The sequence below is a fragment of the Elgaria multicarinata genome, chromosome 9 (assembly GCF_023053635.1).
Source record: "Elgaria multicarinata webbii isolate HBS135686 ecotype San Diego chromosome 9, rElgMul1.1.pri, whole genome shotgun sequence".
In the NCBI taxonomy this organism is placed as follows: Eukaryota; Metazoa; Chordata; class Lepidosauria; order Squamata; family Anguidae; genus Elgaria; species Elgaria multicarinata.
This window is the reverse complement of record NC_086179.1, coordinates 77,127,327-77,154,985: the sequence shown is the minus strand read 5'-3', so window position 1 is coordinate 77,154,985 and position 27,659 is coordinate 77,127,327. Positions and strand designations below refer to the sequence as shown.

At 39.0% G+C, this 27,659-nt stretch overlaps 1 protein-coding gene across 2 annotated transcripts in view; it reads left to right on the top strand.

Annotated features, from left to right (window-relative positions):
* Positions 1 to 27,406, top strand: part of TBC1D22A (TBC1 domain family member 22A) — a 147,108-nt gene extending 119,702 nt beyond the window's left edge. For both annotated transcript variants that reach the window (XM_063134118.1, XM_063134116.1), the window contains 2 exons: positions 2,330 to 2,425; positions 23,722 to 27,406. In XM_063134118.1, coding sequence (XP_062990188.1) covers positions 2,330 to 2,425; positions 23,722 to 23,850 — 225 coding nt within the window. In that variant the 3' untranslated portion in view covers positions 23,851 to 27,406. The remainder of the gene's footprint in view (positions 1 to 2,329; positions 2,426 to 23,721) is intronic.
* The last annotated feature ends 253 nt before the right edge of the window (positions 27,407 to 27,659 follow it).

The window sequence follows — 27,659 nt, the reverse complement described above, 5'->3', positions numbered from 1 at the left end:
GCTTGTGTTATATATAGTGTTATGGGGGGGCAGTTTTGTGTAAAGATTACTCAACGTTTCTTATTAAGCTTGTACTCAAATTCTTCTCTGGTTTTGTCCAGACATTGTTGGACTAAGACGGAAGAGAGCTGCTTTCTTTCTTTCCCCACCATATCTTCTAACCCCAAGAGCCCTGCTGAGTCAGCCCCAAAATTCATCCCTGTTCCATGGGTGGCCTACAAGAAGGAGACCTTGAAAGCAATAACACTCCCCCTACTATTACACCCCAGGAACTGGTATTTAATGGCATGACATCTTGGAACAGAGGTTCCATTCAGCTATCATGGTTAATAGCCATAGATGGACCTATCCTTCATGAATTTGTGTAATTCCTTTTTGAAGCCATCACCACTACATGGCATAAATTATGCTTTGTTTGAAGAAGTCAGAACATAAGAAGAACCATGCTGGATCTAGTCCAGCACTCTGTTCACTTAGTGGCCAACCAACTGTTGCCCGTGGATCCACAAGCAGGACATGGTGCAACAGCACCCTCCCACCCATGTTCCTCAGCAACTAGTGTATACAGAAGTACCTTCTTTTGTTTCTCCTCAGTCTGCTACCAGTCACTGGGTGTATCAAAGTTATGAGCTTGGGAAGCAAAATGCCACTCTTCTTACGCTATGCTATATATGCTTTTTTTATGAACTTTTTTCATGTGTCCCCCTTAGTCGTCGTCTTCTTTTCTCCTAAACAAAGGAGCCACGCATTCTTTCTCTTTTTCTCATAGCCAAGGTGCTTCATCTGCTGGATAATCTTAGCTGCTTTGTTTTGCACCTATTTCAGCTCTACAGTATCTTTTGGCAATTCATAGCATTCAAAGAGTTGCTGCACCTTCAGTTAGTATAAGGGCAGTACAATATTGGCCATTTTATAAAGCTGTATTGAGAGTGAAAAGAGGGAATACAAGGCCCATAAATCTATTTTCACTCCCTTCCCTAATTTCTAGTATGGATTTTTCCTTTTTTCACAGCTGCCACACACTGTGCTTGAGTTTTCATTGACCTGTCCACCTTAACCCCTAGATCTCTTTCCTGGTTCAGATCCCATCAGATATTTTTTTGTGTATGTATCACTTTATACTTACGTTGAACTGCATTTGCCGTCTTTTTGCTCATTCACCCTTTGGGACTCTTTGCAGTCCGCTTGGGGTTTCGCTCTCCAGGATAACTGTTGTTTGCAAACTAGGCCACTTCACCGCTCATCCCTCAACTCCACATTGTTTATGAACAAGTTAAATAGCACCAGGGAATCCCACTGCTTAATTTCTTTCATTGTGAGTACTATCTCTTTGCTTCCTGTTATTTAAACATAATTAATCTATATGAGAACACATCATTTTATCCCATGTCTGTTAAGTTTGCTGAAGAGCATTTGATCAAAAGCTTTTTGGAAGCCCAAGTGTACAGTGCCTACTGAATAACCCCTTTCAACATGCTTGTTGACACTCTCAAAGAACTCTGAAAGGTTTGTGATGCAGAATGAACCTTTGCAGAAGTCATGCCAGACTTGTTCTTCAGTATGTTTGATAATGTTATCTTTAATCATGGTTTACCTAGTACAGATAGGCTAGTTATAAGCTGACTAGCCTATAATTTGCCTGGACTTCCCCTTGGGTGTCATAAGCATATTGATCCCTTCCAACCCCATAACCTCTAAAGATCTCTCTGAGCAGCATTTTGTTGATGTTAAATAATATGGAATATAACACAGAACCACATGGTATCCTGCAGGCAGAGTCCTGTGGGGCAGATATTTTCTCCCAATACCACTACCCTTCCTGACAGGTAGGAATGGGACTATTACATTGCAATGCTCCTATTTTCTGCTCTGGCAGGCAGTGCAGAACAGTGTCATGCTCAATGGTATCAAAGGCCATCAAGAGTACTAGAAGAATCGACTGAATCAAAATCCCACTGTCTTTCCCACAAAACACAATCAAGGCAATTTCATTCTCAAAACCAAGACTGAAGCCAGACATCTTTACTTGATGCTTACTGCATAAGCTTGCTTGATGCAGCATGCCTTTTATGTAATTGGATATGCCAGTCACTCTGGAAGAATATTGTTTGCTGGTAGCAATTTCATTTTTTGCCAAATAAAGATAATATTATTTGGAACCTGATTCTCTAGTTGGATTTAATAATTGTATTTTATAGATAACCTTAAAAGATTTGTTTCCTGAATTAATGTTGGGGGAACTAGAAAAAAGGCACAATATTATCTTGAATATACTGCATTGTTCTTCTTAATGTCTGAACATATATATATAAATGCTCTCTTTTAACAGTCTGAACCAGAGGGGTTTTCTCACTTCCACTTGTATGTCTGTGCTGCATTCCTTGTCAGATGGAAGAAGGAGATCCTAGAGGAAAAAGACTTCCAAGTAAGTAAAATGTTCTTGTTTTAAGCAGGGTGCCGGGGAGTGAATACGCAGATGTTCTTTTTGAAACTTCATGAACTTTAACAATTCATAGCATTGTGTGCACTCAGATTTTTCTCTTGGCATTTCTCTTACTACATTTGGAGTGGTGGGGAATCAAGAAACTATAGCTATATGTCATCTTCCTTTTTGTCAATCGTATGGTTTCAGATGGGACAATATGGGATAGTTTGCACTGTAATGACAATGCTGCTGCTGCAGTTGCCTCATTGGGCAGAATGCCTGTATGACTACTTCCAGGTGAAAAGGCAGATGAAAGAAAAACAAAGACCACTTTGCTCACTGATACAAAGCTAATTCACTCCACCGGAATTTCTAAGTCAGGCTTACGGGAACATAAAGGGGAAATGCCTCCTCTCTCATTCGTGTAAAGTACAGAAGGTGAACTGGTATATGTGAGCAGAAGCTCCCATTTCCTTTACTGTCAAGAAACATGCTTGCTTGTCCACTGCACATGAGGAGCTATATTGATGTGGCCTCTGCCTGAATAGTTTCAGACATTTATTGTAGTTGCTGATGACCCTGTTAAGCTGAAATGCTAAGCCAGGGTGGTTAAGCATTTTGAGCTAAACATTATGACTTAGCATGTCATGTGAAGCATTTCTAACCATGGTGACTATGCTCACTAACCATTTGCTGCAAAAGGGTTAGCAGCCTAACTATGGCTTAGCATGTTGTCTGAACAGGTCCGATGTGTGTATCAGACAGCCTTAAAAGCAAATCTAGGAAGTCTTAATCTGGTGTCCAATTGGACTAAAAGAAAAGATTCTGGCACAGAGAAATTTAAATGGGTGGTGTTTTACCTGTCTATAAAACTAAGTTGTTCATCAAATAGCCAGGTGCAATTAAGTAAGCATCTATGAGCCTGCAGTTCTGTGAGAGGGCAACTACCATAAATGAATATTCCAAGGCCAAAAAGTACCAAATGTCACTGATATTAAGAGAGTTAATTCTAGTTATACATTATTGTGAATTCTGAACCCAGTGTGTTTCTTTGAAGTTTTCATCATTATACTGAGCTAAATACTATTAAAATGCAGTCATTTGTTCTCATTATATTTTAATGTTGAATATGTTAAATTTCATGCACTATTATTTTATCTTTTGGCACTGTCAAGCGTTTGCATCTATTTTTCTTCAGTTCTATGAAACTCTTAAAATCGTAGCCATAACTAGATAAATTAGCAATAAGTCAATGACAAGAGTCATGGGGATGAATACAAAGATAGTCATCATTTAGCTCTGTGATCAACTAAGCATAGACAATGTAAATTAAATGAATTTTACATCTTGCACACAAATGATGAGGCAGGTTGTACTGCACTTAGGACTTTTCTGCATTTATCTACATTAAATCTACCTTTAAAAATCTAATTAGAATTGACACAAATGTTCTGTAGTAAAGGGAAGGATATTCTGACTTAAACATGCACCAATTTGAATGGCTATTGGTGGCAACTGCATCCAGTCTGATGTGAACCTCCACTTAAAATGAAATCAAGGGACAGGCTCCTGCTTTGAGTGCTTCACATACTGAAGCTAAGCTAATGATTACATGTAGCAGGATCTTTCTTTCTTTCTTTCTTTCTTTCTTTCTTTCTTTCTCAGATCCTATGATATCATGATGCCAAATTTAAGTTTAGGCGTCAGTGTGTGATGAGTCCTTTACAAATAATTTACAGATGGAATCACTATAGGAGATAATACTATATAAGCCATCATCTAAAGACGCAAGGTTGGAATTCAGGCAGCAGCTGAATTAGTGACAGATGTGATAAAGCCCACTAAGTTGGTTGTCCGTGTGTTTTCCTTTTTTCCATGGTTGCCGGTAGTTTTAATGCACCATCAGATTTCATCTGATATGATGAGATTGCAGCTCACTATCTCTTGGCTGATCCTGGATTTCACAAGGGGTGTGTATTTTAAAGGGGCAGCAGTGGTGGTATAAACATCAGCCTCTATACCAGGCTACTTTCCTCCTCAACTGTTCTTCAGAATACACCTTCAATAATTTAGGGTGAAAAACTGTAGCGATAGGGTATGAAAGGGATAGCATCAGGCAGTGTTTTTATTATAAACCATTTCTAAAATGCTGGAGTTCACTTACTGGCTTTTCTCTGATTTTGGCAAAGTGATTCAGCATGTAATGGCAATATAACTTCAAGGACTTATGGAAGAAATTGATTACTTTGATCCGTAATAATTTGACATTAGGCCCAGTTTTGTGTCTGAAACTTAACCTTGCTCTCCCTGCTCCCTATGCCAAGGACTAAGAAGAATTAATGTAATTATATCTCTTCTCCTAGACCTGTTAGCTGATTTTGATACTCTCTATAGTGATATCCTTCTAGGTCTGACTAGGGTGGGCGCTGCAGGAGCTCCATGCTTAAATATCAGGTCTCAGAAGTGGTGCTAGATAACTGCTGTTTCTTCATGTCCTATGGGGTGCTGCAAGGTTCAGTCTTGTTCCCTGTGATTATCCAGTAATCTAGAGTTGAGTGTCTTCAGTATTTTTCCTTTTCTGCAGAACCAAGCGAGGCATTTCCTAAACAGGTTCTTAACATTGAACTGAATGAGTGATGGTACAGGTTTAGGAGTTGGGTTTTTTTCCCTGTTCTGAATGGGGTTGCTCTCTGACTTGAAGGGTCAGAATGCAATTTGGGAGTGTTTCTGAATCCAAAGTGCTTCTGGAGTCTCTGATGGTAGCTGTAGCCAAGAGTGCCTTTTACTAACTTTTATGTGCATCAGCCTCTAGAAAATGATGGTTGAATTTGTGAATTCTTGTGCTTTCAAATAGCTGTTTATCTTGTTCTTGTATGACTTTAAATTTCTGTTTATGTAATTTTGTCAGCTGCAGTGAAGCCACATTTAGTATGATATAAATCTTTAAAATAAAAAGGAACATCTGTAGCATCCTATAAACTTTGCTCATGTATTAGCCTTACACTTACTTTGTTTCACAGAAGCCTAACCTGAAACTTTGTAGAGAATGTATGATCATTGCAGTTAGAGAGTTGTCCTCTTTTGTAGCTTATTTATGATTTTAGAAAAGATGCAAAAACAGCATTAATGTTTTATTATATTAACTTTGTTTTATCAACACTTTCAGAGAATAGACCTTGCTTTCTAGTCCAATTAAATCGTCTCACTTAAAAGATTGTCTTATGTGTCAGCATTTACAGTGTACGAGCTCTGTTTGTGAAGCTGCCCAAGCATATTTTTGAATGGTTATTTGCTAAGCTGGTATTTATAAAACTTGCATAAAGGCCTGCCAAGAAATGATTGGATGTATTTTATCGATTTGTTTAAATGCTGCCATTATTATTCACTTCAGGCAGGTAGCTAATTAGATAATCACTGTAACATAGCAACCTAAGAAGCATATCACCAACATATTACTTCACTTTGTCTCTAAAGAGCTGCAATTATAGCAGTTTCAGGGTCAAAAGGTGGTCTGAAAGAAAACAAAGGATTGAAAAGGACAAAAAGTTGTACAGTCTAATCTGCACCTAAGGGCTTTGACGATCATTTCTCCAATGCTAGCTTATGCAAGATTTCATTTTCAAGCCCACTGTGTTCTACAAAGTCTGTGATCCTAACATTTTAATCCCATAAAGCATAAGTTTAGTATGTAATGCCATCTTTCTGCAGTGTTCAGCAGTTTAATAAAATGCAGATTCCAGTAGACTCTTTCAAACTTGAATATTTTTTAATATGATTAGGTCAGCGCTATTAACCTTACAATGCCGTTGGTCAGCTTTTAGAATTTGCTCCAGGAATGCTTTCTGAATTCTTAAAATGGCCAAACGCGTAACGAAATTCATGCTAACCAAAGGGTTTTGTTTCCATTAATGATTTTTTTTTAATCAAGGCAACATGTTTAATATGGGTTAATGTCTCTTATGTGATTGCCTTTGTCCAAGGCTTTCCTTGTATTTGGATGAAATGACACAGGATAAAAAGTACAGGCAGTAGCAATAAGAAGTGAATACCAAATGAAAATCTTGGGGGAACAGACAAGGCAACCCACATAGATTACAGTTTGTCTTGGTCTTATGGAATATTTCAGCATGAATAACTGCAGCTGAATTTTCCTGACTCCCATTCCTCGGTTACTTTCATTCGGATGCATTTACAAGAGACTGCGGCATTCAGGTCATTTAGGACTCAGCTGTTACATTTTGCTCAAGTGAACACTGTAATTCTACTCTCGGGCGGCGGGGGCGGGGGGGGAGAATCCCTTGCATTTGTGCTCTGAATCTGTTTCTAGAGAGCACATGCACAGTTCCCAAGTGATTAGTTGTGCTATATTATGAAATGCCAAATAGTTCCTTAGTAATATACCTTTCCACCAGTCAGAACATGAATCTTAGCAAATGAATATACTTAGGTGAGTTTGGACTTTTGGGGGAGATGAATATCTAATCTTGAGATTCAGAGCAAAGTGCTTCCATATAACCCTTTGACACTTAAGTGTGGTTCATGAAGGGTAGAATGAGACAGCCACTGTTGGCTAATGGTAAAGGTTGAAATGGGACACAATGGAAGAGGCAATTCAGAACTATACAGTGTATAAACAATGTAGGTTTAGCAAACACAACCCCACACAAGCATAAATCTGTCTGTCAATGAGCACCACAGACTGTGAAACCTAGCCGACTGAAATACTAAATGCATACTAAAGGTACCCTAAAGGTGTGCACCTCAGGGTTATTTTGTTTTGTTTTTTAATACCTTCATTAATTTGAATGTCAATGTGTCTGTGTAGTTGGAGCCTTTCGTAACATCTTTGGTCACTAGAGGCAAACTTCCCTAATGAGTGCATAGCTTTGCAGTCAATACAGTTTGAGGCCCTGGGGAATTAGTAGGCTCGGGGACAGAGATATATGCCTGCCCCTTCTGTGGGACAGCCCTCTCCCTGAGTCAGTGACATATAAGAGTGTACTCTGTCAAGGGCTGTGCCTAAGGTACCAGTGGGGTGTGCCTTCACTCAGATAGGGTGGGCACAATGTATCCAACTCTGAGAGCTGCATAACTTTACTTCAGGCCTACAGAGAACATTATGTGGGTGGGTGGGTGGGAAATAGCCCTTTCATGTTGAGAAGCCTTGTGTGTGGCAAACGAACAACTACAGATAACTCCCTGCAGTGGGGAAACCCCCCCTCAGGAAAGTCAGGGACATGCCCAGGGGTGCCAGACACTGTGACTTCACTCAGAGGGAGTGGGGACAGTGCAGATTTGCTTGAAAGCTTTAGTGTATCAAAGTAAGCACTAGAGGAAAATTTTGTGGGGGGAAAAATAAGCCTTTCATGTTGAAAAGCATTTGGGGCAGCAAACTAAGGGCTAGAGATAACCTACTCCTGTGGGGAAGCTCCCCTTCGAAGAAGCCTAGGCTAGGCGGAGTGCCTTGGGATGCCAGTGGTGTGGCTTCATTCAGACTGCATGGGTACAATGTATTCAACTCTGACAGCAGTGTACATTTCTGTGAATCATAGGATAGTAGAGTTGGAAGGGGCCTATAAGGACATCGAGACATCATGATTTGATTCTGTCTCTCCTATTGAGTGCAAATTTGTTGCATTAAAATTTCAGTAATTAACATGTTCCAGAAGTTTATTTGTTTTGACCCATTCCCCTTCTGTAGGAAGTTCAACATTTCCAGAAAATATCTGGTCACTTTTTCTTACGGAACAGACAAGCTTCTGTGTCTGCGCTACCAAGTTGTGAGAGGACCTTGCTTTGCTTTCTAACATGACTAGATAACTGTGTAATATTTGACTTCCAAGAGTTAAGTGTTGGTTTAACATCTTAAGCTAAATTAGTGCACTTTTCTGACTGCTATTTTTTTTCTCTTATATGCCTGATTTTTTTTCTTTAAAACCTTTTTGATGAGTGCTTTAAAGCTTATTTTGCCCTATTCAGAAGCCTTGTGCAACTGTGAGCCTCTTTCTCGTCTTCTTCCACCAGGGGAAGAGCCTTCAGCATGGTAGCCCCCCTCCTATGGAATTCCTTGCCTCTGGAGGTCAGGCAGGCGCTAACTTTGTCTTCCTTTTGGTGCTTCCTGAAAACATAATTATTCCAGGAAGTCTTTCCTTAATGACCAGTCATGGTTCACTGTTCATTTTGCTTCTTTTAAAATCTATTTTAAAGTGTTTTATTCTGTTTTTATTTTATTTTATCCTGTACACCGCTTCGAAATTTTGAATGGGGAGCGGTATATAAATATTATAAATAAATAAAATGGAATGCAAAACGACAGTTAACATAAAAGTTAAAAGAAGTTTTCTGCCAACATCATTTTTACTTGTGACCAATGGGTGGGGTAATAGCAGTCAGCCTAACTAAGGTGTTTAGATGTGCAGCCTGGCCGGTGAGTGTTATGTTGATTTAGGGCTCATCTACACCAAGCAGGATATTCCACTATGAAAGTGGGATGAAAGCGGTATATAAAAGGTAGGAGCCATACTACTGCTTTATACCGGTATTGAAGTGCACTGCAGGATCTACAGTACTGCTTTATAGTGGTACTGAAATGCACTGACAACTGTTGGGGCCCATGACACATCTACACCCAGCAGGATATAACACTATGAAAGTGGGATGAAAGTGGTATATAAAAGGTAGGAGCCACACTACTGCTTTATTCAACACTACTGTATTGAAGTGCACTGCAGGAACTACACTATTGCTTTATAGTGGTACTGAAGTGCACTGACAACTGTTGGGGACCATGACACATCTACACCCAGCAGGATATAACACTATGAAAGTCGTATGAAACAGTACTTGGTATGTGTCAGTGGGCCCCAACAGTTGTCAGTGCACTTCAATATTGCTATAAAGCAGTAGTGTGGCTCCTGACGTTTATATACCGCTTTCATAATGGAATATCCTGCTTGGTGTAGATGAGCCCTTAGAGTGTGGATAATGCAGAGTAATCCTGGAAGCCATCATAGACTGCTTTTATAGATTTTTGTTAAATCAGTTCTTTCAAAAGGGAAATAGGAGCAGTTCCTTCTTCCTCAAGTTGCCTCCCAATTATGCCCTACATTTTCTTTGTAACATATTTCTTTATGGTCTTGCTTTTCTGAGTTTGTCTATTTGTATTCACTATGCCACTTGCCTCACCTCTGGTATAAATAAATCGGTCATGACTCCACAACAACACCATTGCCAGATGTTCTTAAATTTATATGATTCTCTCCTATTTAGAACATTTAAAGGACGCTAGATATTTAAAGGCGACCATGTGAAAGTGTTCTAATAAGACCCCTTTTCTCTTAATGCAAGAAAAATTGAAACTACTGTAGTTTAACTTGTGTATTCTCTTTAACGAGATCCTGTCCTATAGTTTCTTTTTTTGTATTTGAGGATTTCCATCACCAAGTTGTTTTCTGATTAAACTAAAGACATTCTCCAGCTATTTTAGAGTTTTAGTGGCATTTCTGTATTAGTGGATAAAGTTTCAGTTATATTGTATTCATATGTAAATTGTAATTTTGAATAGTGTTCTGTATTAATTTTCTTTACAAGTGCTAAAAGAAGGAGAGGTTTGATCATTTAATATGTTTATAGAACCCAGAATATAAAAATAAATTAAGCCTCATGGCAATTAATAAAACAACCATCCTTATTTGTTTTTAAAAAGTCAAAACAAGTTCTAAATACAAGTTGGCATTAAGCCAAACCAATAATAATAATAATAATAATAATGGTTATGAAAGTAAAATAGGAAGGTAAAATAAGACTCTACCTTTCTATTTCCTTTAGTAATAGTTATTTGTACCAGCATACTGAGGGCAAATTAGAACTACTATCAACATGTGTCTAATTTAGGGAATGGCTCCATTGACCTGAAAATATTTAATTTGGCCAACATCATGAATTTAAAGTAGTTCATTGAATAAATTAGGAGCAGTTGCAATGATTAAAAAGCATAAATTCAATAAAGAATTTTAAATTGTAGAATGGGATAGGTTAGAGTACATTATTGCCATGTTTCTCCTAAGAAAATGAAAACTTTTTTCGTCAGAGTATATTGTACACCTTCCATTTCTGTCTCTCTTATCTCTTTATCTGCATTACCATTTCCATGTTGTCAGGATCCCGTGTCACATTGTTGTTACCATCTTGAGCTAGGTGCTTTTGGCAGATTATGCTACTCTGCTATTCTATGATTCTATGATTCTATGTGGTTGCTTCCCGCAGGAGCATCTATAGACCTAACTAGACTCAACATTAAATGTGTGAATTCTAATGTCTTTTTTCTAAACAGCCAGCACAGGGCTTAATCAGGATTGGGTCAAGGAGAAAAGCTTCCACGGGTGCCAATTTGATGATGCCTATTTCTGAAGTTCCTATTTCTGCTGCTTCATCACAGTTAATGCCATCTCCAGATGCAGCACACAAACTCTTATCAGACTTCTCAGGCTGCTATCAGTAATGTTGAATGTGTTACCGTTATCAAAGCATTAATTCAGCTAGCTCAGGTCCATGTTATCATGTTTCTTCTTAGAAGTTCCCATTTCAGCATTCTGTTTGCTACATATGTGCAGAATTTCCAGTAAGTGTAGTCATTGCTGGGTGGATGTGGGCAAGTATTTGCATAATGTGCATCTAGGCTAGCTGCCTGGCTTCCGTTGTACTTCTCTCCTGGGTCAGACTTATTATTCTCATCAGCATTTCTTTTGCTACAAGATCTGTCCGAAGTCCTGCCCAGAATCTGTCATTAATGGATGTTGCGAGAAGTCTTTGCTGTGAATTGATGATGAAGCTAGCCATGAGTCAAATGGAATGGCTGTGTTGAGCACATTTAGCACACTGAGTGTGTCCAGTAGCTGTGAAGAGATTGAGCATGTGACTGCAGTTAAGTGACGCCAAGGCATTCAGCATAAATTCAACTTTTAAAGTGAAATTTGGGCAGGTGGCGCCTTCCGTGAGTGGAGCTCCACTCATGGAAGGTTCCTCTGCCTGATTTTGGGCGACACCCCCTGCATCACAGCCTTCTCCATTCAGCAGGAGGGAGCGGGGTAAGTCCACTTGTGCCAATGTAGCAGCATATAATTAAATCTGTATCCAACCCTATGAGAGTATGTACAGGTATTTCTAAATGAATATAATAGCATCTACTGGGTTCTGAGTCCATTTAGCAGCGGCTTGTACCTAGCTAGAATAATCACTGCTATTCCAGAGACAGTACCAGTCTTTGTTTCCTCAGGCTAGGTGTTCGATGATGTTTGGTCTTGGGATTGGTGTTTGGTCTTGGGATTGCTCCCTCTACCTGTCTCTCTAGCTTTTCTTCCAGATTCAGTAAGGCCTCCTTCACTCTTTGCTTGGTTGTGGAGATGTTGCAGAATCCTCTCTGCAGATTCTCTTCAAAGCTGATATGTTTAACTCCATCCTATCTTCCCTCCTGTCTTTGCTCAGACTACAGTTCCTCTTCTGGGATGAAAGGTTGTAGTCTTCTCCTTGAAGAAAATAGTGCAATTGATCCACTAGCCACAAGATATAAATAGGATTTCAGCAGATTTTGGATATGTTGTACATATCTTCCATATTTCATTTATGTACCATTAGCTTAACCATAGAATCCAAGATATAATGGCAAGGTTTCACAGCACACACAACACAGATGGTCACACAGGTTCCCTTATTTTCCCTCATGGACCTATAAGACTGGAGCTAGTTTTAACTAAAAGTACAGTCATTTCAGGCTATTTGATCACATCTAACTAGCTAGTCCTTTCAAGCATTAAAGGTCAGTTTCTGTCTATGCTATGTCCTGTAATCATTGAAAACATTTCTGTGCACACTGTAATATAGTTCAGCAACTACGCAAGGCAATTATTATATAACTGAGTTCTTCATATCCCTTGATAAATCTATGAAGCTTGGGCATATCCAAACAGCTCTGACCTCTAGCAGTGGACTGTTTCAGCATATTTGATCTCTACAGTTCACTTGTCTTGCATTTTTTCCAGTCCATATTATTTTCTCTCCTGGGTCCACACTGTAATGTTTTGCTGTGCCACTGCCTTGTGAAGTAGGCCAGTTGTGCACACATCTGTCTGCACATCTGCCATTATCCCCTTTCCCCTCTATTCCTGGGTAAGGGGACTGCAGAAGTATGAGCTAAGTTACCTGCCTGGAATGAGGCAGCAATCAGCTGAGGCCTCTGGCTCATGGCCAGGCAGCAACACACAGCATCTAAGGTGATCAAAGGTGATCACAGTGACAATGACCAATTGATGACCAAGTGTAGGGGAGGAAAAACGATCAGGACTCTGATGCATGGAGAGGGGAGTTAAACCCTCCCATTAGGGTCCAAATGAACATCCCCCCACAGCTGCTATTAGCCCTAGGAAGGAACCTTCTGATGGTGTCATTCGATGCTTCCGTCCCAAGTCTAATAGCAGGTTAGAGGGAAAGGGGAGAAAGAGACATTTTTCATTGGGACCACGAGCAGAGAAAATGTCAACTCCCTTCCCACTGTGCCAGGATCTGATCACTCCCCCTCACCCATCTCATTGGCCTTAAAGATTTCCTGGCCTCAGATCAGTCCTTTTCCAGCGATGGTATTTGTACCACTGTTTGAAAAAGCAGTGGCATAGAAGCATGCACCTCCTATACATTTCTAGTCTGGGAGTGACTCCTCATTGGAAGAAGGCAAGCCTATGACAGTGACTTCTATAGAAATGCAACGAACGGGCTTCTCTGAAGGAATTTCCTCCAAGTCTCTGCATCAGGAATGTGTGAATGATGTGGAGAATCACTGCCAGAATTGCCCATAACCAGCACAGGCTGGTTGGAAGGTAAAAATACATCTCTGCATATTTGCGCTGGCAAACATGCAGAGATGTAATAGACATCCTCTTTTCTATGGGAATACGTGATTCACAAATGGGACCTGTAACGAACTGTTGTAGTATAGAGTGCTCCTGTCAGTGTGCCATCCAGCTAGCCATGCCCTTTCCCAGGGTACTCCATTCTATTTCCCTCTCCAACAAACAGCATTCTGTGGTCGCTGAGTATGCTCATGGTGGGTGGAGGTCTCCCCCTTAATCCCCTCCCCCTAAAGATTTTCTCTACTTCTTCAAAGCTGGTTTCCACCAAGCATGCTGATATCTGTTTTGTTTCTTGGTAACCCTATTTTTGCTACGTATTTCAGCTCATTATTAGCATATATGATGACAGAGCAAATGATAATTTCACTGCCTATCACGCTCAGTACCTGTCTAATTGGCCGTGCTTTTGAATTGAGCTCTCCATGGTTTCCTCCAGTGTTTGCTGAGGCTCCTTAACTGCAGGTGGCAAGACTTCAATGCCAATTCTCTAGCTATAGACCTATTTTCCCTCTGGGTGTTCCACCTGCTGTTGAAAGAATAAAGATTATCAAACATTCCAGATTCCTGGAAATTATTTTGAAATCTCTCTCTTATTATTGCTACCTGAACTGAATGAAGAGCTATCATAAGAAATACCAGGGGAAAAAGAAAAGAAAACTAAGATAACCTAGTCTCCCCGTAAAGCTAGGAAAGGATTTCTATAAAGTCAGCTAGAACGTTAGTGAGAATAATAGCTAAGGGTTTCATGTGCGGATGCCTATGAAACTGTAGTATAATCCTTGAGAGATATATTAAACTTACAGGATTCTTTATTGATAGAATTGCCTGTAGTTGAAATCTCAAATAGGCATATAGGGAAGCAAGTGTTGTTTATCCTGACATGTAGTTTATCTTCTACATTTCTGCACTTGCTTTGACCATAATGAAAGCCCCGTCATAAAGTAACCTGATAGCAGCATCAATGTAGCAGAATAGCAGCATGACTCAGCAGGCGGACAGTTTGGGCTTGCCAGCTCTGTACTGCAACCCTCCTATCTCGGTAGAATATACAGAAATAAATGAAGTGGTGTTATGGTTGGAGTGGTTCCAGCTATCCTAAATGGACTGAATTCATGCTCCGCTGATGATGCAGACATGTTATCTTGCCTCCTTGCAGTCTTGCTGTTTATGTGCTGCCATTTCCCCTGTGCGGGCATATTTCCTCACCAGTAAGCAATGTATCACTGCTGGTCACAAAATGAACTTCTCTGTTAAAAGAATTGTAGCATTTCCCTTCATTATTTCAGTTATTCAGAGGTCTGTGGTCACTTGTTTGTCACACTTTTGCACTGATTTTGAGCACCCATTTTTGCATGAGACTTAACTTTACGTATCAGTGTGTGTATGTACACAAACATACATTTCCAACTACACTAAGACTTCCCCTTGGCAAAAACAAACAATGAGGAAAAAAGCAATGTCAGATTGAAACAAAATTAAAGAGTTGTTCTGTCCCCTGTTACTTGGACATTATCATGTATGGGCTTCTAATGGCCAGAATAATAGGTTAAATATTCCAAACTTTGGAGGCTACATACACAAGGCACTCCTTCGATTACACTCTCTGTATTGTTCTGCCTAGCAGATGCATATCTAATAGTAAAGCAACAGTAGCTTCATTTTCTGTATTCAGCAGTGTTAAGCCAACCTTGTCTTATTAAAGTGCATTAGACAATGATATACAGCATCATTTAGACTTGTCTGCAGCTGTAACAGGGGTGTGGTATTGGCCCCATTTATAGAGCGTGGGCTAGCAAACACAGAAAAAACCTTAAGCACTGTGTTATGATACGTGCAGTGACTGGCAGTAAGGTACTTAATTATTGTTACACATCTTTTTGCTTTGTTTCTCCGTTCTATGCATGCAAGGCAAGCTAGACTATATTGGCTGCCCAAAATACAATGGGACTATGAAGTCGATTTAGTACATCCCGCCTGCAAATACCCTCTAACCCCATGGCATGAGTTCCACCACCACCACAGGTATGGCCCCAAGACGCTGGGGCCTGGGCTGCAGTGGGCAAAGCCTATGTTGATGTCAGCTTTTTAGAAAGCAGCTGAGTGTGGTTCTTTGGCAGCACTTCCCTTATGTTTGTACAACCACAGACAAGGAAGGCTCTGGCCAGCTCGGGTTCAGCTTCCAATATATGGTCCAGAGGGAAGAGGCTCTCTCCCCCCACCCCAGTCTGCACCATGACTCAGTCGAGCTGATTGGCCAGGAAGGGGATTCAGGTTGCAGGATGGACAGCGACTGACTAGAACTGGTATCATTGAGCCACACCAGAAGTGATGGAAGTGGCTCTCCTGTCTTCTGCCCCCATGCCAGGTACAAGGGTGGGACTACGTTCCCAAAACCTGTTTCAGAACTCTGTAACAAATTCTGTATACTTAACAAAGAACAGAATAAATATTGTAAATCATGCATTTGCAAAATTGCGCTTACAGATACAATTTTCAATTGGACACATGGGCTTCCAAAGAGACATTTGGTTGGCCATGGTGGAAAATAGGATACAGGATTAGAAGAGGTTTTGCTCTAATCCAACCAACTTATATTATCTGATTACAAATGGTTGCAATGGTTTTAGACATGGCCAAGCCTACTAGGGTAGGTACACTCTCCATAATTCCCAATCAGCATGGCTATTGTCTATGGTTGCTGGGAGCTATGGCAGTTGTAGTCCAACACATATTGAGGTAGGCTGCAATAGCTGCTTGCAAATAGAAGAAAGAGATCTCATATTTAAAATACGGCTCAACAAAATAATCACATTAATAATGGGAAAAATCATCATTTGAAGTAGCTTCGAGCAAGACAAGACTGTGGACATCTTTCTGACCTGGTCATCCTTTCTTAGTAATATAGAAGAATCCAATAAACTTTTCTCTGCCACAAAAAAATCATCTGTATGTGGCTTAAGATAGTGGTTTAGGATCTTATCTGCTCTAGTTGAAAGTTCCCCCCCCCTTCCTTTGTGGGATCCATTGCTCTTGCATGGAAATGCCAGCGAAGCTTGGCAGGCCCTATGAGCTTCAGGGACTCCTTATTTACCATCAAAAAGAAGTGAGAACAACACTACATTATTATCTGGCTTGAATTGAAAACTGATCTGGAGAATAATTCCCAACTATCCAACCCTGAACTCCCAAAATGACAGCTTTGCATTGCTAGGAGCAAAGTCTCCTACGATACTTGGCTGGTTTGGACACACAAATACAGCAAATATGGAGAGGCCCATGGGTGTTGGGGGTGGGCTGCTTCCCTGCTGTTTGGGGAGGGACACCATGTTAACCTCAAATGCTTTGCAGAGCCAGGAGAGACATCATCTGAAGGCCAGGGAACTGGGAACCTGACTGTCAAATTGGAGGTAAGTGGTGGAATTCAGATTGGCTTGGAAATGAGCTGAGCCATTTCCAGATCTTTTGTGAAATGGCTTGGCTTATTTCTCCGTCAGTCTAGTGTGAGCCATGAGTAACTCACCCACCTCTACTCTTACATTTATGAAAATGTATGCTTATGAAAATATCTAACTCCTGGATGGAATATGGTATGGAGATTTTGCCTGTATGCTGATGTTATGTATAAATAATAATAATAATAATAATAATAATAATAATAATAATAATAATAATTATTATTATTCTTGGCCGCCGCTCCATTTTGATTGAGGCAGGGAACAACAATAAATGATAAAAGTCATACTCTCCTCTTTGTTATTCATCCCTGAACATTTTAAATGTGTTTTATAAAACTTTAGGTCATTTCTGCATTACAGGGCAGTCAGATAAAACCACATTTCTCTAATATTCTATCGAGGCAGTTTGGAGAATTTCAGAATATCTTGTTCCCTAACCAAGTGATGTGTACATTTATTTTTAGTAACTGCCACAGAAGAATTACATAGTGTGTTTCTCCCTATTTCAATATAGAAAATTCCCTTTAGGAGGTGGAAGGAGGGAAATTATCTTACTAGTGCTGCTTAAGCAATTTAGGTGACCTGCCCTGCTTAAATGTCCTGGCAGCGATTCTATTTAGAGGGTAATTCATAGCTGTCACTGGAGATGCCTTGCTCTGAAGAAAATAGTTTTTTTTCCTGTGTTTCTTTCTTCAGTAGAAACTGAATAACAATGTAAATTATTGGCTTTATCGGTGTATAGCCCCCAGTGAAAATGAAAATCGCAGGAGCCCTGTACACTTAACTACCAAATTCAATCAAAGCCGCTGATAAGGGGACAAATAGAAACCAAAAATGCTTTTGGGGTATGGAATGGAGAATATGGAATGAGATGACAGATGCCTTTCTTTTCAGACAAGCTGATGTAAGAGGAGTGATTTACTTCTTTGTGTGTGTGTGTGTGTGTCTAGTCTCCAATGGTTCAATAAATGCTGGTGCATGTAGATTTGCTTATCTTATAATAAAATTTCCACATTGCAACAGCAGCTCTGAAAATAAGCTGAATTATAAATGCATATTGTTTTGTCACCTGGTTGTAAACAAATTAGATTTAAAACTTTCCCCAGAAATGGCTTTTGAGACAGATTGTTGTTGTAAGCTCTTGCAATCGTTATGGAGCTGAAGAATTTTCCCCCAGAGCATCTAATTAGTTCTCTTTCAGGTTTTACAGAAATGCATGTCCCCCTTAATCAGTGGAAGGCCAAACTAAAAGCTCCATCACACCTGGGTTGACATGCTCCCCACCTTCGTGTTTTCATTCCTCAGTTACTTCCTCTTTTCAGAAGAGGAAGTACACAATGAGGCCCATTGAGTCCGCTGTTATAATGGCGCTGCTTCTCTTGCACACAGGAGAGAGCAGCAATTCTGAGTTTAAAAAAAATCTGACTTAACAAGGTTTTTTTGTGTGGTTTTTTTTTTTTTTTTGCACAAGGAAGGGTGGAAGGTACGCGGGAGGTAGACAACACCATGTAAGGGGCCTCAGCAAACTCTGTGAGTGCCCAGATGGAGCTTTAGGTTTCAGGAATGAATGGTCCCATCTGGGAGACATAACCTTCTTCTACTGCTGACTGCCATGGCAAAGGAAATCATGATTTCTCTTCAGTCTCCTACCACTACTAGCTCCATTTCCATAGAGCTGTTTAAGGCCTGGAGATGTATTTCAGGATGGTTGGTTTATTTACCAGGTCTATGACAGGATATTTCTGTGAAGCAGCATTAGAGAAACCACGAAGGTATGTGCAAACAGTTGCCTAAAGTGGGCGCTACACACACTGTCACTCCCAAGAGTCCTTTCCAGCACTGTTGAGCTCATCTAGCTCACTGGTTTAGTGGGGACCTACAAGCTATGAAACAGGCAGAACAATGACTAGAATGTATATGGTGCAGAACTCATAGTGAATGTGACTGGACATGCATTATCATGCCTACTTTGAGACACTGATGATGGCAACAAAGCAGTCGTATTTCTCTTCCTTTAATGCTTTTGGGAGCCATCCAGAACAGCTTTACTGGGCAGTGAATAGATTGTTGAAATCAGATCTGGGTGTGGATGTGGTGGCCTGCTATGGCAAGTTTACAAGCCAGTACCCACCCTGACCTTGACACCATCATTGACAAATTTCCAGTGGAGGTGTGTCCAGAGTCCCATCTAGTCTGGTTGTTTGGGATTGATTTCAGTAAATTTGCCCTGAGGATGTAGACAAAGTGTTTGGAAGGGTGCAGCTGACCGCTCATATTCTTGATCCTTTTCTGTCTTCGCTAATAGCCGGTGGGAGGGTTGGATTGACTGGGTGGGTCAAAGAGCTTGTCAATATTGCTTTGAAATAAGTGCTGGAACTAGCTGGCTTGAAAGAGGCAATTGTGTCCACTCCTTAAGAAACCTTCCTTGGACCCAGGAGATTTTAATATTATCACCCAGCCACTAAAATCCACTTCTTGGGCAAGGTCTTGGTGAGAGTCATGGCTACTCAACTCCACGCACTTTTGGAGGAAGTGGATAATTTAGACTCATTCCAGTTTGGTTTCAGTCCTGTGTTTTGTATTGAAATAGCCTTGATCACACCAATGGATAACCTTTGTCAGAATTGATTGTTATCTTGTTGATATTCTTTGACTGTTCCCAATATTTTACCTTGCTTTTCGTCATTTCTCTTAAGCTATAGTTAGAAGTTGATGTCCTATTAGGTAGCAATCTGTGAGTGTAAATCCATGAACCTCTTACTCATAAGTAAATAAATAACAAGCATTTGATTCTGCATCAGTGTTATTTATTGCTAGTTTTGTTTTTTGTATTTGGTGCTACTTTAAATTAACTTCAGCAAGCAACTTTGATAGACTCTTTTTTTAAAGAGGAAAAGCAAAGAAATTTTCTCAATAAATATTTTAAATGACAAAGATGTAAATTTTTCCCATGTGACAAGAATAGACGTCAATTGTGTCCTTGAAAACATTTATATAAGAATATGGTAGTGTAAGGCTTATTACGAGAGATCTGCCAGGCCATTTTTGATTATTTTTGTTTTAAAGTGACATGCAGTGTAGGCATGCAGAAAATTTTGAAAGTCTGAAGAAGTTCAAAGCTAGAGCTTTAATAGCAATTAATTGTCACTGCACCAAATAGGCAGGGCAGCCTCTCTGCCAGTAGGATGACAGAGCCCTGCTCAGCGAATCAGTGTGGCGTGAAGGTGGGCCCTGGGTCCAGCCACACAGGTTGTCGCTGCCAGCAGAGAGGGGGAAAGGGACAGAGGCAGCCAATCAGGACACACGAGGGAAGGGGCGCGGCTGCACCACATTCAAATTTCAGAGGGGGGGGATTCACTATGCATGAGCTATATTTGCATTATTCATGAGCCCATCTGTGGTGAGGGGACTGGGGCAAAAAAGTGGGAAAGGAGCAGGACTCCCAGCACTCCTGGAGACATGGGCTTTATACTAGTATTGTAAGAATGGAAAATTTGTATTAGAAAAAGGGAAAGGGAGTAAACCGTCGCAGGATACATTACAATTTTGGAAAGGAGAATAAGGTCCCGGGGGATGGGGTGTACGGCACATTATTATATTATTTCAATAAGTTCTTTTTAATTTCGTTATTGTGGTATTAAGTTGATGTAGTATGATTATTGTATGTGTTATAAAATTCAAATAAAAATATTATATTAAAAAAGGGGAAAAAAGAATGAGAAATAAAGGTAGAAAATGTCTCATAGATGGATTCCGATTAGATAAAATGGAGATCCATTGGATTTATTTTACTGCTCAAAATATGCTGTGCAGCGCTCGGGGAATCTGTTGCTTTGTATGCCATTTGAAATATAAAAAGGGACAAAACAAACCCCTCTATTTGTTAGCTTTATTTTCTGTACTTTGAGGCATTCCTTTCCATGAAATTGTTTCTCCTGAAAAAATTGAAATTAATCACATGGACAATATATCTCCCTATGTTATCGAAAGATTAATGGAAGATTGTTCTGTCAAAGTGTCACCTTCTCAGTTTCACCTTGTTGAGAACTGTCAGCCCTAGTTGACCAGTTTTAAACACTGGCAGTTGAGTCCAATATAACTATCACTTATTTTTCTATTTTTAGAGGCTGGGTCTTGCAGAACTTGACAGGTTTTTTTCAGACTAATAACAGAATTGTCAAAGAAATCAGCTACAAAAGACTGCATTTACCGATTCATTTGGGGTTGAAGCTTGGAATGTTTCTAGAACCATGTCTGTGAGATCAGAGATAATTTTGAGGGAGATGGATAAAAACTCACACTGCACAGCCCCAGCTCAGAATTCTGAAGTGTTCTAAAGGGTGGTGACATTTTAAAAGGCACCACAACTGTGATGCATAAAAAATAGGAAAAATAGGTTTTGTGAAAGCAGAGGGATCAGTTGTTGAATCTGACGTGATGGCATAGACTGTTTAGTTTTTATGATGCATTAGGTGTGTGTATGTGTGTGTGTGTGTGAGAGAGAGAGAGAGAAGAGAGAGAAACATATCCACCTTAAGATCTAGCTATTCTCATCCGTGTGTGGATTGACCTTTTTTTTGTCTACACATAGTTTAATCTTTTCTATGGATCACGCTTGTGTTCTGTTTGATCCATTGGTTAAAAGGTCATGGGATGTGAAAGAAAGGTTAACAATAAGATAAGAATGTTCTTTTTGTAGGCAATTGCCTTGCTAGACTTTCAGACTCCACTGAAGGATCTAACTATTAGGAAAAAATAATCCTTGAATCTTGGTTTATTTAATAGTTACCAAGAAAAATAAGAATTTTTGGCTTTAAATCAAACTGCCAAGATTTAAAAAACTGAATGTTGAAGCCATTTAGCACATATTGATGGCTTTCTTGTAAACTGTGAAGGGCGGGGTAGCAGGATTAGTACTCTTAAATGAAGTTCAGTTTCTAAGTGACACTGGCTGTGGTCGGACAATCCCGGGGGTAAAAGAAGCCATCATGGCTCCTCCACCCCACACGTGCTCAGCACATGACCGCAATGTGCATAGCTACCCTGTGATCTAGCGTGGGTTGTTGTGTTGTCTGACACAACAGTGTACAGCGGGGATGGCTTCTTACCAACACTACAAGCCATGGTAAATAGGAACAGGAAGGTAAATAGAAACCATACGCACACTCCCACTATGTACAACATGGGCATAGGATCAAAGGAATCAGGTGAATGGTGGCTACATCATGTAAATGTTATATATGTGGCTGGAGGCAGGATGGATGAATTGGTCTGTTTCCAGGCTGTTTCACTTTCACATTCCTTTTTCCTCAATCTGCATGAAAATACACATTTAAATACATATTTTTGAATGTATTTTATCTCAACATAGGTGTTTTTAAACACATATTTATTGAGCTGAGAATTGTGCCAACAGTTTCAGAGTGCAGTAACTGACGGCTAGCTACTTTCAAATCTGCACATTAGTTCAGGACCTTCAGATCAGGTCTGTTCATATCGGAATCCGCAAATTCTTTAAGCCTCTCTCAATGAAGTACAAGCTTGGGTGTACTGCTTCACCATATTTACAGATTTTCTGACTCTGGGAATGTGGGGATCAGTCCTAATAAATAATATGTATTCTTTTCAAACTCTTTGTATGTCTCAGAGCTTATTTTTGAATAATCTCACACCAAACGCTTTACATAAGCATCAGAGTTTACTGTGTCAATAATGAAATCACGTTTACTGTTTAAAGTCAAAGAGAATGAAGCCAATAAACGTGATTTCATTATTGACACACAGTCATGATCACATTTCTTTTATTTCTATCTGTTAGATGAATATAAGAGTTACATTGATTGTAGGAAGTAGGTTTCTTATAGTTGTTTCCATACACTCAAATCATTAGCAAATGTTGCTATACTTGTTCAGGCTGTGCCAGGCTATGTTTCATTTAGGATAATTAACAATAAGTCTACTGCATTTATGTGACATTAAACCACGAATTTCAGGAGTTGGCAGAGCTACATTAGGCAGCTACCAAGGCCCATCCTCTGGAAGAGGGCAATGGTCAATCCTTGGAGTCTTCTGGCCCTGCTCCTCCTCTTCCTTGGCCTCACTACCTCTTCACTTGCCTTCTCTGAGCATGCAAACAGAATAAAAACATGGAGCAGCTTCCTTGACTTTCCTTACATTCTCTCTTTGGGTGGCTATACAGATTGGGTCCAGAAGGGAGCAAGGGTTCAAGTTGGTGGGCAGCAGGGACAGATGCAGGTAGAGCCTCACTATGGACATCTTGCCTTCCTGCGTGCTCTGCCATCATGCTTCATTCAGAAACTAGCATTTCCACTGATTTTGGTTTGCCCCTGACTGAAAGCACTAAAATTCCATTGTGTAAGCAGTGGGCACCATTTGTGGAAGGGAATCAGTGGGGTTGGCTGCTTGTGGGTGATCTCAAATTGAATCTACCCTGTATTAAAAATCTAAATAAGTGATTTTTATCTAATCGTTTGTTGTTGATTTTACCTTTTTTGTTTTTACCTTTTCCTTATCTACTAACACCTGAATGATGTTTCCATCCTTTCTTTGAATACTTTTTGTATTTGAAATTTGGTGTTTGTTTTATTTATTTATTTGTATTTATTGATTTATTAATTAGAAAATTCATATAGCTGTCCAATTGCACACATACTTTGTGGAGCTCACAAAAAATATTATGATAATTTGCTCTTGTCATGTGTGTGCTTCCTAAAATCAATAGCCTTCTTGATTGATTTTATTGTATGCATATAGATGTTTAAGATTAAGCCATTTTAGAAATAGCTCAAACATGTGGTGCCTGTGTTGATTGTTTTGCTATATCAACCAAAAGCTTCAAACTTTAATTTTTCTAATATATACTGAGATATTTATAAAATATCTCCTGTTCTAATTTCTTTTTCTTCTTTTCCCCCACAAGGAACTATTAATCTTTCTACAGAACTTGCCCACAATGCACTGGGGAAATGAAGATATCAGTGTTCTTCTTGCAGAAGCCTACAGACTGAAGTTTGCATTTGCAGATGCTCCCAATCATTACAAGAGATGAAAGAACAAGCAACCATATACAGCTGATCTACTTGTTATGGCATAGTATCGTTTTCTTTATGCTGACACACAGTTAAACGTGTGTAATTTTAATGAAATGTTCCATTATAATTCGACAAGAAGTTATGTGATTAATGGATTACCAAAGAACTCGGCCACACAGGCTATTGTGAAGACCATGTTGACTTAAAAGTGAACAGTCGTACTCCGCGTCCACAGAAAAGCTGCAAGTTCAATTTCTTTTTCATCCTCCCTTTTTCCTTTGGTAATTGAGTTACTATGTGTTATATTCATTAGTTACTATGTGAATGAAGAAAGTGTGTTACGTTCATTGGTATCTAATGACTGATCGTCTTGTTTCCATGAGCTTTGTTCCTAGTCAATTATGTTCGTTTTTTTGATGGAAATATTTCTGATGTGCTTGTCAGCTAATAGGAATAATCAGTCTTGCATTAAAAATGAGGACAAATAAATCAGGCGGTAAGGTCACATAGGGGTATTATGGGATTGTTTTTATTTTATCTTGACACACAAAATATTTAAATGCCTTTAATGTTGTATTTGCTTAAACAGTGAAACCCAGTAATGTAGTGTTTAATGGAACACAACTTCTGGCACTTGAAAAGAATGCCATATACATGATCAGAAAAGATCCCCAGATACATTGTGGTGTGCTGACAGTGTTTAATAATTTTCACTTTAGAGTTTCTGAAATATACTGACTATAAAATAAGAAATAGATTTCTTCTACCATACTAATGTATTCATAATTTAATGCTTTAAAAGTATCAAATATTTGTCAGTATGTAGACTTTTTATCTTCAAGGATTCTTTCTCCCTAATTAGAATCATAGTTTAGAGTCAAGAATATATTTGAATATGTTATTGCCTTATCTTGAATTTCTAACACGATAGGAAACACTTGACAGGAAAGTAGTGTATGCATGTGATACCTTTTATCCTCAGCACTTCCAGACATAGGTGGCTTGAGTGTGGTTAGGTAGCACAGAAGGGGTCAATTACCTGATGGCCAACAGCCACAATGCTGCCCCACCCTTTGGCATAGAAGAATGGATTTTGCACTGTATGGGGCAGGGCTTGGGAAGTTGGCGGGGATTCCTCAGTTCCAGGACCGGACTGCTTTCCTCACTGATCAAGTTTAATTTGTTTAAACCTCAGCCATTCATATAGAAAAGTGTATCAGTTTATCTGGTACCTTTCAGAGGCATAGAATAGGGTTTTGCACAAACTGGTCTCATTTAAAAAGTGCTAACAAAATGGAATAAACCTTATTTTTGCGAGTAAGTTATTTACAGTTCTAAATAGAAAGCTCAACCAAACATAAGGCCTGTTTATTTAAATAGCAGAATCAAGGGGGAAATGCTTTTCCTGTGCTGTACCACTTCAGGCTAAAAGAGGGGGTACTTAATGTTTGAATATTCTCCAGGAAAAAAAATCCCTACACATAAGATTCTAGTATACCCCTGAGAAAGCTAGGCTGAACTTTTGCCTCTGATATGTTAGATCTCAATGTGCAGGGAGGGTTGTTGGGAAAGCATTCAGGGATGCCACCATGCATCTACTGGAGCAGGTATAAACTGTGAAAAGCTTTTTATCTCTCAAGTCTGCAAATTTGATCAACTTGGTCATACATTAACCTATACTATAAATGGAATCTCTTACTTTAAGGAGCTCTTCAAGTGTGCCTTTAACTCCTTTTGTTTTGTTTTTTATGCCTTTCAGTTTGGTTATACACGTTAACTTCCTGTTTGCCATGTGTACAGATACCTGCATATACAAGAATTGCAGGCAATAGAGCTCTTTAATGACATCCCCCAATTTATTTTGGAGGATTCACTTAAAAATGTAATAGATGCTTGTTTCTAAGAGGCTACAAAAATTTCTCAAGTTTTATTTTTCTTAAGTTATTATAACTAGCAGATTATTTACAAGTGTCTTACTGTTAATCCATGCATTTGGATTGCTTTGGGAAATTTGACTGTAAAATACAATATAATCCCAGTTTGAAGTCCTCATTTTCCGACACATTGTTCAGTAGCTTTAATGAAGTAAAATAAGTTTACCCTTTTAATTTCATAACAGAGAAGGGTGGAGTCTTTTATGGGAATAACATTATTGAGAGATTGCAAGCCAATAATAAAGGTGATCTGATGCTGCTGCATTCCCTAAGAGATCATAATGCACCATTGGGGGGGGGGGGGAAGCATCTTTATTATTGCTTCTCCTATCTTCTGTGCACCAATGTCCTGTGCGTGGGACTCTGGGGCCAGTGCAGCTTTAGAGGGCATTGCCATAGGCTGTCATAAAGTTATTACACACTAATAATGTAATGGAGATTAAATTCTGTGGTGTGGTCCGGCATGTCTAAAGATCATAGGGTATATATGTCTTTCTCGAACATCAGAAGACTTTCTAATTTTAAGTTTAGTGTATGATTTCTGTGTAACAGTTATCACTTAAGTTTACAGTGTCATATTGTGCCTAACAAAACTTCTTCCAATAATAGAACATAAAAAGCAGAAAAGTAAAATACATAAAACCTGTTGATGTCATTCTATTAACTAGTAAGAAAAAATGATAAGCTTCAGTGTGCATGAATATGAAAAGTTTTAATTAGCTTATTTGCATAGGAATTTCAGTTATGAGAAATGGGTCCAGAGGAATTTGATGTGTTAGATGCTATTAGACAACAAAATGTGAATTTCTTAATACACACACATCTTCCTTTGTAAGATCCATTTCAGTTGACTTATTGCACCTTCCAAGCTCTGTTAGGATCTGTACTGCTTCACATTTAAAAATTAAGTACTATATCATGTTGCAAAAAGAATCTGGATGGGTGAGGGGGGAAAAAAGCTTGAGCACATTGGTAAATGAGGGTAGAGATTTTCCTAAATGCATAACTTGCATTCTTGTTTTTTTAAAAATGGGGTCTTTTACAGAAAGTTCAAATAATCTCACATATGTATACATATTATAGATTCCCTATACAACTTTCTCTTAAAAGGGAATTATACTTAGTTTTTGATAGTTTTTTGTATCTCAGGTAAAGTGCCATCCCAACCAAATGTTACATGAAATAAATATTTCTGCCATTTTACACCCCTTTGTTATAATTAGGAAAATAAAAATAAAATTGATATCAGTACAGATATTCGTATGTTAATATTTTTCAGTATAGAAAAGATATCTGGACATGTCATTCATGTAGCCTTATTTGTAATTTCATAGAGTTCATAGGGAAGTCTGAAGGCTCTGCGGTCATAAATGCAATATTAAATAATATCTGTAACAAAAGAACTGTACAGTGCAGATAACCAATTTATATCTATGGTATATGCTTAAAAATGTAAATAGCAAGCAATGTATTAAAATGTAAATATAATATAAGGAAGGAATATAACTATCTTGCAATCATCTGTACATCTCAATTATATTATATCTAACTAGTTTCACTAGTCTTTAATTTCATATGGAAAAGCCCATAGATTTGTATTTAACTTGAGAACTCTACAATAAAATGTAAGTACACAAAACTGTGTGTCTGTGATTTGGTGTCTAATTTAAAATAAATAGTCTTACCCTTTCTAGTACAATAACAGAGATACCTTTAAAAGATGAGAGAGAACTTTTTGGTGTGGGAGATGCTATATAACAAGAACCAAAGAAGGATTTGTATGGAGGCAAATAGAAAAGTTCGATATAGCCATTAGAGGTACTTGCGCTTTTGCAACTGGTAATAGCAAGATTTTAGTATTGACATTTAAACATTGCAATGTATTGGTCTCA